Raw genomic sequence first — 12,714 nt, 5'->3', positions numbered from 1 at the left:
TCAGCCCTTCCTCACAGGACTTGTGCTGGATCCCTTCACAGCCTCCTTGCTCTTCTCTGGACCTGCTCCAGCACCTCAATCTCCTTCCTGAGGGGCTGAGGGGCCCAGAACTGGACACAGGACTCAAGCTGTGGCCTCCCCAGAGCTGAGCACAGGGGCAGAATCCCTTCCCTGGACCTGCTGGCCACGCTGTTCCTGAGCCAGCCCAGGATGCCATTGGCCTTCTTGGCAACCATTCCACATTTCCATTCCAGATCCCCACAGAGCTCAGAGGGACTGTGAGGAGGTGATACACAGAAGTGCCTTCATTCTTGCTCCCTTGAGCCCCTGCAGAGTGAAGCCCTGGCTTGCAACTTGTGCTGTGCCCTCAGAGTGGTGTCCATTGGGACAGGATGCACCATCCCAGGATGTTCCTGAACTGCTCAGCCCTTACTGCAGGGGCAGCAGGAAACCCAGTGAGGAGCATGTGCCTCACAGCATCCTGAATCCTTCCTGGGCAGCCAGCCTCAGACACCAGCTGAGATGGGAAAGGGCTCCTGGTAAGTAGCCAGCTCCCAGCAGAGCTGATTTGGGTCTTCTCTCCCTGAGGCCACAGCACATACTTGCCCCAATACCTTTGAACTTGGCCACATTCTGCCCCTCGCAGCATCAGCTTCTGGGTCTCACCACCTTGCTTCTGTTTTTAAAGCAAAACCAGAAGCTATTTTTAGTTACAAAAATAAAGGTGGGAATATATTTTTTTTTCTACTGCCCTGCCCTCCTATGGCTGGTCTCAGCAGAAGTGAAAGTGGCAGGGGCACAGCCTGCTCCCCCCAGGGACCACGCAGCTCTGAGCACCTCTCTGAGCACCACATGGCAGAGGCAGCTTCTACCCTGCCTGGCTGAGTATTTGGGGATGCTCTCCTGCCCCAGCAGCTTCCCTTCTGCCTCTGCCTTCCTTTCCCATAATCACACACCCTCTGCTCATGAGCTAGAAAGTGTCCTGAATTACTGGACATAGAGGCTTATCCTCAGCAATTGCATAAAAATAGACTTTTGAAGTAAAATATTTTGCAAGGAAGATAACCAGAGACAGGAACTGAGTTCCATTTACACTGGCTGAGTGTAAAGTCATTGTAGCAGATCACAGCTTTTTGTGGGATGGGTTCCTCCTTTTGTCTGCCACGAGTCCCAGTGGAGCAGCATCAGTTTCTCTGGAACTGGAAAGTGCATGTGACCTGAATGGCTCTTGCTTCGGCTTTTGCTGGAAGTGAGCAGAGTAATTCCTGCAGAAAATCCTGCCAATATAATTTTAATTAGACATGTAACAGGGTAAAGAAAGATTTATGATGATTCAAGAATGACCCAAGGGAAGGTGGACACAATGAGGTGTGTTCCTGGAGCATTGTTGGAAGTCCATAAAGGATATTAACAGCTCAGGGGAAGTTCCTCTGGCATGTTCTTGGACTTTTCTCATCAAGACTTGAAGGCAAGGACAGAAAAATACATTGTGTAATAGCTGTTTAGAAGCCATATATGAAGATTCACAGACAGAGCAAAAAGCCTGTGAGTGAGGAGAGCCAAGAGGCTGCAAGCCACTCTCTTGTTCAGCCCATGCAGGAGCCCATAGCACCTCATCCCTCCTCTGATCTTTGACTGTGACATGGACATGATGGGTGCCCTGAGCACCATGGGCTGGGGCTGGACACTTCTGCAGCTCCTGGGGGCTCCAGCAGTCCCAGCTCACTGGTTCCCAGTGGGGAAGCACTCAGGTCCCATCCTGTGAGGCAGGTGATGAGCTGAGTCTCACCAGGGCCATGCCAGGGGCTGCCCCCACTCCAGCCTGGGTTCTGGGGGGTGGGAGAGCCCCATGGCAGGGGAGGCAGAGGTGTGGGGCAGGATGTGGGCTAGCAGAGAGGCTGGGTCGGGAGGGGAAGAGGCCAAGGGCAGGGAGTGATGCTCTGTGCACTGGGAGGAAGTGTGAGCACCACTGCCTGCCAGCCACCCCTGGTGCTGCCAGCAGCTGGACATGGTAGGTCCCACTCCTTGCTTTGGGGGGGTTCTGCCTGAAAAAGGGGTTCAGGGAAAGGCAGGAACCAGTGCTTCTGCCCCAGGCAGTGAAACTCTGCCAGGCACACAGGGCACTGCTGCTGCAGAGCCAGCCCCTAGCTGGGGGAGAGGGCTGGGGGGCACAGGGCATGCCTTGGATTTCGGGGCTCCACAGCAGCGCTGGCACAGCCTCTCCCACTGCCTGGGATGAGTCTCGTTGTGGAGGGGGGGGGACTCTCCCACTCCCCCCCTTGGGTCTCGTTGTGGGGGGACCCTTTCTGCATCAGAATTGTCCCCGGGCAGCTACTTGCCGGCAGAGGAGCTGGCACAAGCAGGGAAGCAGAACAAGGGCACAAGTCCGTGTGGCAGCAGGGAGGGTGCAGGGTGGGGGGTGTGAGCCCCCGCAGGACCTGGGTGCTCAGCGCTGCCTCCTCCCTTGGCACACAGGGAACGGGACCGCGCTCTGCCGGGAGGATGCGGGCTCCGGGCTCCCGCCGCATCTGCTGCCTGAGCATCGCTGCCATCGCATGGGGTAAGATACCTCCTGCCAGCTCGGTAAGCAATAATCACCCTGCTGCTGGGGACCCTGCGAGGCCAGGACATCGGAGAAGGACAGGAGGGGTCGTTTGGTGGCTCATCTGTCACATCCCAGGGCTGGGAGGGGGCTGCATCTCCTGAGGTCAGCTGCCTCCAGCCAAACCCATCGTGGGACTGGGATCCTTCAGGGAGGGGCAGGCTGTGTGTGTAGTCTCTGCAGGGTGTCTGCTTCCCAAATGCAGCCCAGCAGTGGGTACACGACACTGGGAAGTGTAGCAGTAGCTTTACCCCCTCCCCATGGCCGTGCTTTTTGAGCCACAGGACCCACTGGTGCAAAGCTGGGACAGCACCACGCAGGGTTCAAGCTGCTCATTGACATCAGGAGAAGAAAACAAGAGGAGAAATTAATTGGGGTTTGCTGCCTGGAGGATATTTCATTCCTATATTGCTCTGAGGAGAAAAAAAAAAGTGCAGATGATGCTGAGAACTGACCTGAAAGGAGGCACTGGTGGGGTAGGGGGCTGCCAGTGGGTTGAAATGCAGGCAAACAGCACCCACCTGGGTGTTCAGCTCCAGGGGGAGCAGAGAGAGGTAGCATAAAGTTGAGGGGAAGGAGTGGGAATGAGGGTGATAGTGCTGGCAGGTGAGCATGGGGAGGATGGGCATGGAGTGGATGGGGCCCCTTGCTCCTTCTTGGTTAGGGGATGGGGTGTGTGAAATTAGTGTGGCTGTTCTGAGCCATGCTGGAGAGGTAGGAAGGGCCAGGAGGTGGGGGACAGGGGCAGGACAGGCTAATGGGAGGTGTCCTGAGCTTCTGTTCTGCAAACTCAGACTCCCCAGGGGTAAAGAAGAGAGCTGCTGCTGAAGGCCATGTTTTCATAGAATCATAGAATCCTAGAACTGGCTGGGTTGGAAGGGACCTCAGAGATCATCAAGTCCAACCCTTGATCCACTCCCGCTGCAGTTCCCAGCCCATGGCACTCAGTGCCACATCCAGGCTCTTTGGAAAGATCTCCAGACACGGAGAATCCACTACTTCCCTGGGCAGCCCATTCCAATGCCTGAGCACCCTCTCCAGAAAGAAATTCTTTCTCATCTCCAACCTAAACCTCCCCTGGCACAACTTGAGACCCAGCCCTCTTGTCTTTCCTCAGCATGAGTTTTGTTGAACAAAGCGAATGGTTTGCTCTGGCACACAGAAAAGCATATAAATTGTGGTAATTTTACTTAGAAAAATGCATAATTTTTACCCAAACTAAAGCCCTAGGGGAAACCCTAGATTTTCACCTAATCCTTGGTCCCACACCTTTGCCTGCATCACCACAGTGTGATGCCCTCTCCTGAGAGACAGGGTACTCCAGGTCAGTTGTTTGGAGCAAAGCTTGATACCCAGCTCACTTTCTGGACACCCCCTATCATTTTATGAAGTTAGGGAGACACCTACTTCTGGGGAAGAGGGGAGGAATATTTTTTTTCTGTGGCTAAAACCGTTTGATTGCATCAAGTTGTGTGAAATGCTGTAAATAAGATCAGGGCTGGGTGTGGGTTCCTTTTAATCTCTGTCTTTCCACTGGCTGCTGGGCATGACCAGGATGTGAACTCGATTTCTGCAAGATGTTGTTTTGTAATACTGAGTTTTACAAAACACTTCAGAGCATCTCTGGCTCAGATGACCATCTTTTGGGCAGGATAGTGCTGCTTTCTCTGCCCTGCTCCAAGCTGACTCTTCAGTGTAAAGCAAGAAAACCCAAGTGATTGCTTCTGCACTCAAAGAAGGAACTGAGTTTAAAGAACCATCTTCATCTTGGGTTTTTGCCTTTTGGCAGGGGAGCAGGGCTGTGGGGTCTACACTTGCTGGAGGAGGGGTTGGCATCACTCTTTGGGGCTTTCTTGCCACTCTACCTGCCCCATCCTGTGCTTGTCTCTGTCTCAGCCTTCACCCTGTGCCACCTCCCTGTCCCACCTCAGCTCCTGCCATACCCGATCCACCCAGATCTCCATGAACTCTCTTAGGAATGTTTTCCCCCACATTTGCCCCTTCATTTTGCCCCCTCACCCAGCTGGTTGCTTGGCCCCCACACCAACCTTAGCCTGTTCCCCTGTCTCAAAGGACTCCATCCCCTAACCCAGTTCCCATCCTTTCCGTGATGATCCCAGACCCCATCCTTCTCTCTTGCAGGCGCCGTGATGCAAGTGGAGGTGGATGCCTGGACCTACCACTACAGTGACCAAGGGGACTACACGTGGGAGCAGGCCAGGAACTACTGCAGGACCTTCTTCACGGACCTGGTAGCCATACAGAACCAGGAGGAGATCCAGCACCTCAACCAGAGCCTGCCCTTCCACGGGCGCTACTACTGGATCGGCATCCGCAAGCTGGGTGGCACCTGGACCTGGGTGGGCACCAAGAAGGTGCTGACCAAGGAGGCAGAGAACTGGGCAGCTGGGGAGCCCAACAACCGCCGATCGAACCAGGATTGTGTGGAGATCTACATCAAGAGGCAGCAGGAATCAGGGAAGTGGAATGATGAGCCCTGCAGCCGGAGGAAAAAGGCGCTGTGCTACCGGGGTAAGGGGAGGGTGATCTTCATGGGGTGTGAATGTGGTGCAGACCTTTATTAAGAGGGGGGTGTGGGGACTTTGGGAGGGTGGCCAGTGGCTCCTGATGACCCATCCTCTGTCTGTGCAGCCTCCTGCCAGCCCTTCTCCTGCAGCCAGCAGGGAGAGTGCGTGGAGACCATCGGGAGCTACCGCTGCGAGTGCTACCCTGGCTTCCACGGCCCTGAGTGTGAGGATGGTGAGCCAGCCAGCCTCATGCCCATCCCCATGCCCATCCCACACTGCTGGGGAGCTCAAACCCTGTTCCTTAGGTTCCTAACATGCTGGTGGCACTGTCTCCCTCCCAGTTGTGCAGTGTGCCAAGCTCCAGCCTGAGGGAGTGCACATGAACTGCAGCCATCCCTTTGGGGACTTCAGCTACAACTCCACCTGCGTGTTCCAGTGCCAGGAGGGCTTCCAGCAGGAAGGTGTAAGCAGGCTCCAGTGCCTGGCATCCCAGCAGTGGTCAGCAGAGACCCCCATCTGCACAGGTAGGGCATGCCAAGGGCTGAGGGTCTCAAGGATGTGGCACTGATGCTTTGGGGAGCCAGCCCTGTGTGTCCAACATTGCTCAGGCAGGGAATAAGCTGGGTTCGCCATGGCCTTGCCCTCTGGGGAAGCTCCCAGGTGCTCCTCTGGTGCTCCATGCAGGAAGTGGTTTCCTGATGAGGTTGTGATGGGCAGAGCAGCTGTGAGCTCAGGATAAGCTCCTTGGTCTCTCTGACTGTCCTCATGCTCTCTGTCCTTGTCCTGAATCACATTGGGGTGTCAGTATCTTGGGTGCACCACATGTTGGGGCAGGATGGTGTCTTGGTACCTCCATCCCCACACTGGCACTGTCTGTTCCTCCTTAAGGCCACCCAGCTCCACCCTGGGGGGGTGTTCAGCATGTCAGGAGCTGCTCAGAGAAGAGCAAAGGGGGGCAGCTGTCCTGCAGCTGGGAAAAGGGCATATCCTGACAGGGTATATCCTGACAGGGTCAGACAGCTGCAAGTGGGGTGAGGATTGGTGAGATGAGGCTGGATATAAGCTTGGAGGGATAGAGCAGGGCACGAAACCTCAAAGGAGAAAAAGCTACCTAGGTATAATCTCATCCATCCTATCTCTGAGACCTGATTTCCTCTTGCAGCCATCACCTGCCCAGTGCTCAGTGCTCCAGACCAAGGAAAGCTGAACTGCTCCCATCTCCATGGGGACTTTGCCTTTGGCTCCACGTGTGACTTCTCCTGCCAGGTGGGGTTTGAGCTGAAGGGGACAGAGAGCCTGGAGTGCATGGCTACAGGGACCTGGACTGGGAATCCCCCACAGTGTGAAGGTAGAGCTGCTGTTGGACCCCATAGTGTCACTGATCCAAGGGACATCCTATTGTCACCCCAGCCTCTTGGTTCCAACTGCCTCACAGTCAATAGACTCCTGCTTGGTGTGTGTCTCTCCCTCTTGCAGCCATCACCTGCCCTGTGCTCAGTGCTCCAGACCAGGGAGACCTGAACTGCTCCCATCTCCATGGGGACTTTGCCTTTGGCTCCACGTGTGACTTCTCCTGCCAGGTGGGGTTTGAGCTGAAGGGGACAGAGAGCCTGGAGTGCATGGCTACAGGGACCTGGACTGGGAATCCCCCACACTGTGAAGGTAGAGCTGCTGCTGATCAAGGTGTCCCAGCCCTTGGTTTGATGCTGGGATGTTCCTGGGTGTCTTGATGCTCTCGTCCCAGCAGTTAATGCTGTGATCCTCAAGCTCCTACCTGAAGTGGTGTCTCTGCCCCTCCAGCTGTTGCCTGCCCTGTGCTCAGTGCTCCAGACCAAGGAAAGCTGAACTGCTCCCATTTCCATGGGGACTTTGCCTTTGGCTCCATGTGTGACTTCTCCTGCCAGGTGGGGTTTGAGCTGAAGGGGACAGAGAGCCTGGAGTGCATGGCTACGGGGACCTGGTCTGGAGATGCCCCACACTGTGAAGGTAGAGCTGCTGTTGGACCCCATAGTGTCACTGATCCAAGGGACATCCTATTGTCACCCCAGCCTCCTGGTTCCAACAGCCTCACAGTCAATAGACTCCTGCTTGGTGTGTGTCTCTCCCTCTTGCAGCCATCACCTGCCCTGTGCTCAGTGCTCCAGACCAAGGAGAGCTGAACTGCTCCCATCTCCATGGGGACTTTGCCTTTGGCTCCACGTGTGACTTCTCCTGCCAGGTGGGGTTTGAGCTGAAGGGGACAGAGAGCCTGGAGTGCATGGCTACGGGGACCTGGACTGGGGATGCCCCACATTGTGAAGGTAGAGCTGCTCTCCAAGGTTTCATTGGCCTTGGAGTGACATTAGGATGTTCCCTGGGCCTTTGTTCCCCAAAGAGTTTAGTTTTGTAGTCCCCAGGTTCCTGTTTGAAGTATATCTGTGTTCCTGCAGCCATCACCTGCCCTCTGCTCAGTGCTCCGGACCAGGGAGACCTGAACTGCTCCCATCTCCATGGGGACTTTGCCTTTGGCTCCACGTGTGACTTCTCCTGCCAGGTGGGGTTTTTGCTGGTGGGCTCAGAGACCCGTGAGTGCACAGCCACAGGGACTTGGACTGGGGATGCCCCACACTGTGAAGGTAGAGCTGCTCTCCAAAGTGTCCCAGCCCTTGGTTTGACACTGGGATGTTCTTGGGTGTCTTGATGCTCTTGTCCCAGCAGTTAATGCTGTGATCCTCAGACTCCTACCTGAAGTGGTATCTCTGTCATTTCAGCTGTTGCCTGCCCTGTGCTCAGTGCTCCAGACCAGGCAGAGATGAACTGCTCCCACCTCCATGGGGACTTTGCCTTTGGCTCGATGTGTGACTTCTCCTGCCAGGTGGGGTTTGAGCTGGTGGGCTCAGAGACCCGTGAGTGCACAGCCCCAGGGACCTGGAGTGGGGATGCCCCACATTGCAGAGGTACCTCTCCTCATCCCACCTGTGTGGCAGTGTCCCTCATCCCTCCAGCTCATCCACCCCTTCCCATCCCACTCCCACTGCTGTACTGATGCTGCCACTCTGCTTTCCCTTCAGCCATCAGCTGCCCAGAGCTGGATGCCCCCAGCAGAGGAGAGCTCAACTGCTCCCACCAGCATGGGAACTTCACCTACAACTCCCTGTGCACTTTCTCCTGTCAGGAAGGGTCTGTCAGGATGGGAGCAGAGGTGCTGCAGTGTGCAGCCACGGGGAACTGGACCAGGCAACCCCCAGTTTGTGCAGGTACCCCCAGCTCTGGGAAGGGTCACATCCTGACTGGGTTTGGATGGCACCCCTCCACCTGGGGTGCTGATAACTTTCTAACCTGTGGGTCTTGTGGATGTGTTTCAGAGGACCATGCTCCTTTCTTAAAGCAAGTCCTGGCTTACAGCAGTGGCACAGCTCTGGCAGTGGCTGGCATTGTGCTCTCAGGGACACTCATTGCCCTCCTGGCCAAGAGGCTCAGCACCAGAGGTACAGAAACACCTCTTCCAGCCCACTCTTGCTTTGGCCAGGGCAAAAATCCAATCCTGGGGGAAGGGGGGGATGATCAGAAGATGATCAGAAGATGATCAGAAGGGTCTGACATGTGTCCTGCCTGCTGTCAGTGCCATGTGTCCAGCAGCACCTCCTTGCCAGTTTCTCCAGCTGCAGATGTCAGCAGCCAGGTTTGGGGGGCAAAGTGGCAAATTCCTCAGCTTCCCCTCCCTGCTCCATGTTGTGCTTGTTCATTCCCATTCACTGGCAACCATTGCTGCTATGGTTTTCCCTCTACTGAAAAAAGATCTGCTTATTTCTTTCTTTCCTACCTGCTGCCCCTGCTCGGCACCATCACCAGAGGAGAAGAAGCAGCTCCTGAACTCCACCAGGTAAGAGTTGTGCTCTGTAAGAGGGTGGCTCTGCCCTGTGCTTATCACAGCCCCGTGGTCACCCTGCATCCCCCAGATCTGCTGGTTTTATTATCAGTGGGACCACTCTGGATGGCTGGGGCTGCACTGTCCCCTCCCCATCCCCAGATCTGCTGGTTTTACTGTCAGTGGGACCACCTTGGATGGCTGGGGCTGCACTTCCCCATTCCCATCCCCATATCTGCTGGTTTTATTGTCAATGGGACCATGTTTGATGGCTGGGGCTGCACTGCCCGCTCCCCATCCCTCAGCTCTGCCTTTTATTATCAGTGGGACCACCTTTGGTGGCTGGGGCTGCACTGCCCGCTCCCCATCCCCATATCTGCTCTTTTTATTATCAGTGGCACCACTTTGGATGGCTGGGGCTGCCCTATCCCCTCCCCATCCCCAGATCTGCTGGTTTTATTGTCAATGGGACCATGTTTGATGGCTGGGGCTGCACTACCCCCTCCCCATCCCCATATCTGCTCTTTTTATTATCAGTGGGACCACTTTGGATGACTGGGGCTGCACTGCCCCCTCCCCATCCCCAGATCTGCTCTTTTTATTATCAGTGGGACCACCTTTGATGGCTGGGGCTGCACTGCCCCCTCCCCATCCCCAGATCTGCTCTTTTTATTATCAGTGGGACCACTTTGGATGGCTGGGGCTGCCCTGTCCCCTTCCCACCCCCCCTCCCCATCTCCCCCAAGGTGTAATCCCTGTGTGTGTTTTCCAGTGACCTGGGATCTCCAGGAATCTTCACCAACGCAGCATACGATGCCAACTTCTCAGGTAGAGAGCCGGCAAATAGCTGGCGGCACCCTCAGCTCCGGGCTGGGAATCACGCGTGGAAAACTCACGCAGCTGGGCTTCGGGACACACACACATCCCGTGGGAAGGGAGGGGCAGAGCCCTCCCAGTGCAACACCCCTTCCACCTCTCCTTTTTTTCCAGCCTGGTCGTGAGCAGACCCCACCGTGTGGCCCAGCAGTCGGTCCCGAGGGGTGGACACAAAGGGACAGCTCGGCCCGGTGCTGCCCACGGTACCGAGTGGGGCGCGGAGCCTGCCGGGCACTGAGGATGCTGAAGAGCGGCGTGGCCGAGCGCCAGCCTCCCTCGGGACCATCTCCCGCGGGTTTTGTGTCTCAATAAACTCCTGTCCCACTCGAGTCGCCTCCGTGTCCCGGGATGCGTGGGGAGGGGGGGGGCACAATGCGGGCTCTGCCCTTGCGCGAAAGCGAAGCCGTGGTACCGCACTCGTGTGTCCCTCGGCGGCCGCCGTAGGCAAAGGGGGGCGTGGCCTCAGCCGGAAGAAGACGTGTGCCTGAGGAGGAAGGCGGAAGCGATGGCGGCGATGGAGGCGGAGTGGGAGCCGGCGGGGCTGCTGCCGGTACCGGGAGACGGCCTGGACTGGGGTGAGTGCGGCTCAGGGGGACGGGGAGCAACGCCGGGGAGGTTCCTAGCGGGGCCGGGCCGGCGCTGAGGCCTCTGTCTGTCCCGCAGAGGCGGTGCTGGGCGAGGAGCTGAACGAGCTGCTGAGCGCTGCGGAACCGCGGCGGATCCCGAGCGACGAACCCGAGGTGAGAACCGGAGGGAGGGAGGGAGGGAGGAGGGGGGCTCCCCGCGGGCAGGGGTGCTCCACGGTGCTGCTCGGGGTGGTGGGGCTCAGAGCGGGCCCTGTGGGAGGAGGCAGCGGAGTTTCCTGGGTATCCAGCCCCGAATTGGGGCCCAGCTGGGAGGGGGGGAGTTGTTCGTGGGGATAAAGTGGGGGTTTCAACGCCAGGATAAAGGGGAGAGTGTGGACTGAAAGCCTGAGGTGCTGTGGGAAGGGGGAGGTGGGTGCTGAGCTGCCCTGCCAGGCAGTGCTGAGGGGAAAGAGTGTCTGGAGGCACAGAATATATATATATATATCTCATTTATTTTGGGTTGGTGTTGTCCCTGGTGCTCCAGCCCCTCTCCCCCAAATGGTTGTGGTTGCACTTAATGTAGAAATTTTGCTTAACTTAAGTAATTCCTCCTTAATGTAGCAAATCACCAGTTTACAGGTTTTTTGCTGGAATGTGCACTCTAAAGCTGCTGTGTATTCATGGCTAAACAGCAGCCCTCTAAACAATTCTATCATCTGGTTATATTTATTTGTGTTATTAGGCTTTTGCATTTAAAGAAAGGTAAATGTTTATAGGAGTGTTATTTGTGTCAGGTTGCTTTTCATATATAAATTCCCCATTTCTTTAAATCAACTCTGAACAACTTAGAGTTTGTTAACTGGAGCTGTTTCATGCTTTGGATAACAAAGGCTGAGGGGGATAAAGATGTGCACCTGGGGCAGGGCAATCCCATGCAAAAATACAGCTTGGGAGGAGAAAGGGTTGAGGGCAGCCCTGAGGAGAAGGATTTGGGGTGGTGGTGGAGCAGAAGCTCAAGATGAGGCATCAGTGTGTGCTTGCAGCCCAGAGACCAACTGGCCTGGCTCAGGAACAGCGTGGCCAGCAGGTCCAGGGAAGGGATTCTGCCCCTGTGCTCAGCCCTGGGGAGGCCACAGCTTGAGTCCTGTGTCCAGTTCTGGGCCCCTCAGCTCAGGAAGGAGATTGAGGTGCTGGAGCAGGTCCAGAGAAGAGCAAGGAGGCTGTGAAGGGATCCAGCACAAGTCCTGTGAGGAAGGGCTGAGGGAGCTGGGGGTGTTGAGGCTGGAGAAGAGGAGGCTCAGGGGAGACCTCATCACTCTCTCCAACTCCCTGAAAGGAGGTTGGAGCCAGGGGGGGGTTGGTCTCTTTTCCCAGGCAACTCTCAGCAAGACAAGAGGGCAGGGTCTCAAGTTCTGTAATTTGAGGTATGTAGTCATAGAATCATAGAACTGGCTGGGTTGTCTTTTTCTATTGTTTCTTTTTCTGAACTTTTCTTTACCTGAACGTTTTCTTTCATTTCAGGAAAATGAGCTCTATAACTTTCACTTTGATTTGGATTTGATGTCCTGGGACTCAGATCTTTGGAACATTACAGGCCATGCTTATGAAGGTAAAACATGAGTTGTGTTGTGCAGGTGTGACTGTTCCCCTTCACTCCACAAGAGAGAGCTGTTGGAACTTTAAGATATTCATTTAGTGGAACTGTTTCATAGAATCCTAGAATTGGCTGGGTTGGAAGGGACCTCAGAGCTCATCAAGTCCAACCCTTGATCCACTCCCGCTGCAGTTCCCAGCCCATGGCACTCAGTGCCACATCCAGGCTCTTTGGAAAGATCTCCAGACACGGAGAATCCACTACTTCCCTGGGCAGCCCATTCCAATGCCTGATCACCCTCTCCAGAAAGAAATTCTTTCTCATCTCCAACCTAAACCTCCCCTGGCACAACTTGAGACCCTGCCCTCTTGTCTTGCTGAGAGTTGCCTGGGAAAAGAGCCCAACCCCCCCCTGGCTCCAACCTCCTTTCAGGGAGTTGGAGAGAGTGATGAGGTCTCCCCTGAGCCTCCTCTTCTCCAGCCTCAACACCCCCAGCTCCCTCAGCCTCTCCTCATAGGATCTGTGCTCCAGTCCCTTCCCCAGCCCAGTTGCCTCCTTTGGACCTGCTCCAGCACCTCAATCTCCTTCCTGAGGGGCTGAGGGGCCCAGAACTGGACACAGGACTCAAGCTGTGGCCTCCCCAGAGCTGAGCACAGGGGCAGAATCCCTTCCCTGGACCTGCTGGCCACGCTGTTCCTGAG

At 55.9% G+C, this 12,714-nt stretch overlaps 2 protein-coding genes across 10 annotated transcripts in view; both read left to right on the top strand.

Annotated features, from left to right (window-relative positions):
- Positions 1–1,975: 1,975 nt before the first annotated feature.
- LOC103529440 (P-selectin) lies at positions 1,976–10,175 on the top strand. 6 transcript variants are annotated; one of them, XM_030455251.1, is made up of 16 exons: positions 1,976–2,011; positions 2,476–2,560; positions 4,745–5,134; positions 5,255–5,362; positions 5,472–5,654; positions 6,293–6,478; positions 6,607–6,792; positions 6,931–6,936; positions 7,251–7,430; positions 7,560–7,745; positions 7,881–8,066; positions 8,181–8,366; positions 8,475–8,597; positions 8,962–8,992; positions 9,750–9,805; positions 9,968–10,175. In XM_030455251.1, exons 1-16 carry the CDS (start codon positions 2,009–2,011, stop codon positions 9,976–9,978), a joined length of 2,106 nt encoding a protein of 701 aa, XP_030311111.1. In that variant the 5' UTR covers positions 1,976–2,008; the 3' UTR covers positions 9,979–10,175. The 6 variants fall into 6 exon arrangements, with proteins under 6 accessions (XP_030311111.1, XP_030311110.1, XP_030311106.1 ...); XM_030455250.1 differs by having other exon boundaries at positions 6,931–7,116; positions 7,245–7,430; positions 7,560–7,663; positions 7,985–8,066; XM_030455246.1 differs by having other exon boundaries at positions 6,931–7,116; positions 7,245–7,430.
- Positions 10,176–10,323: 148 nt separating this feature from the next.
- The window catches only part of ATF6 (activating transcription factor 6), an 80,466-nt gene continuing 78,075 nt past the window's right edge, over positions 10,324–12,714 (top strand). For 3 of the 4 annotated variants that reach the window (XM_030455440.1, XM_030455438.1, XM_030455441.1), the window contains exons 1-3: positions 10,340–10,428; positions 10,517–10,593; positions 11,941–12,028. In XM_030455440.1, coding sequence (XP_030311300.1) covers positions 10,359–10,428; positions 10,517–10,593; positions 11,941–12,028 — 235 coding nt within the window. In that variant the 5' untranslated portion in view covers positions 10,340–10,358. Of the gene's footprint in view, positions 10,429–10,516; positions 10,594–11,940; positions 12,029–12,714 lie in introns of all 4 variants that reach the window. The other variant, XM_030455439.1, reaches the window with a different exon arrangement.

The sequence above is a fragment of the Calypte anna genome, chromosome 8, assembly GCF_003957555.1.
Source record: "Calypte anna isolate BGI_N300 chromosome 8, bCalAnn1_v1.p, whole genome shotgun sequence".
NCBI classification, from domain to species: domain Eukaryota; kingdom Metazoa; phylum Chordata; class Aves; order Apodiformes; family Trochilidae; genus Calypte; species Calypte anna.
The sequence above is the reverse complement of the archived record's forward strand: the minus strand, read 5'-3'. Positions and strand labels throughout refer to the sequence as shown.

What these genes read in the sequence shown, in the direction of transcription:
- LOC103529440 (XM_030455246.1), top strand. An exon ending in GAATCCCCCACACTGTGAAG is followed by an intron (nt 6,793 to 6,930) that starts GTAGAGCTGCTG and finishes CTGCCCCTCCAG; the next exon opens with CTGTTGCCTGCCCTGTGCTC. An exon ending in GGATGCCCCACATTGCAGAG is followed by an intron (nt 8,067 to 8,180) that starts GTACCTCTCCTC and finishes CTTTCCCTTCAG; the next exon opens with CCATCAGCTGCCCAGAGCTG.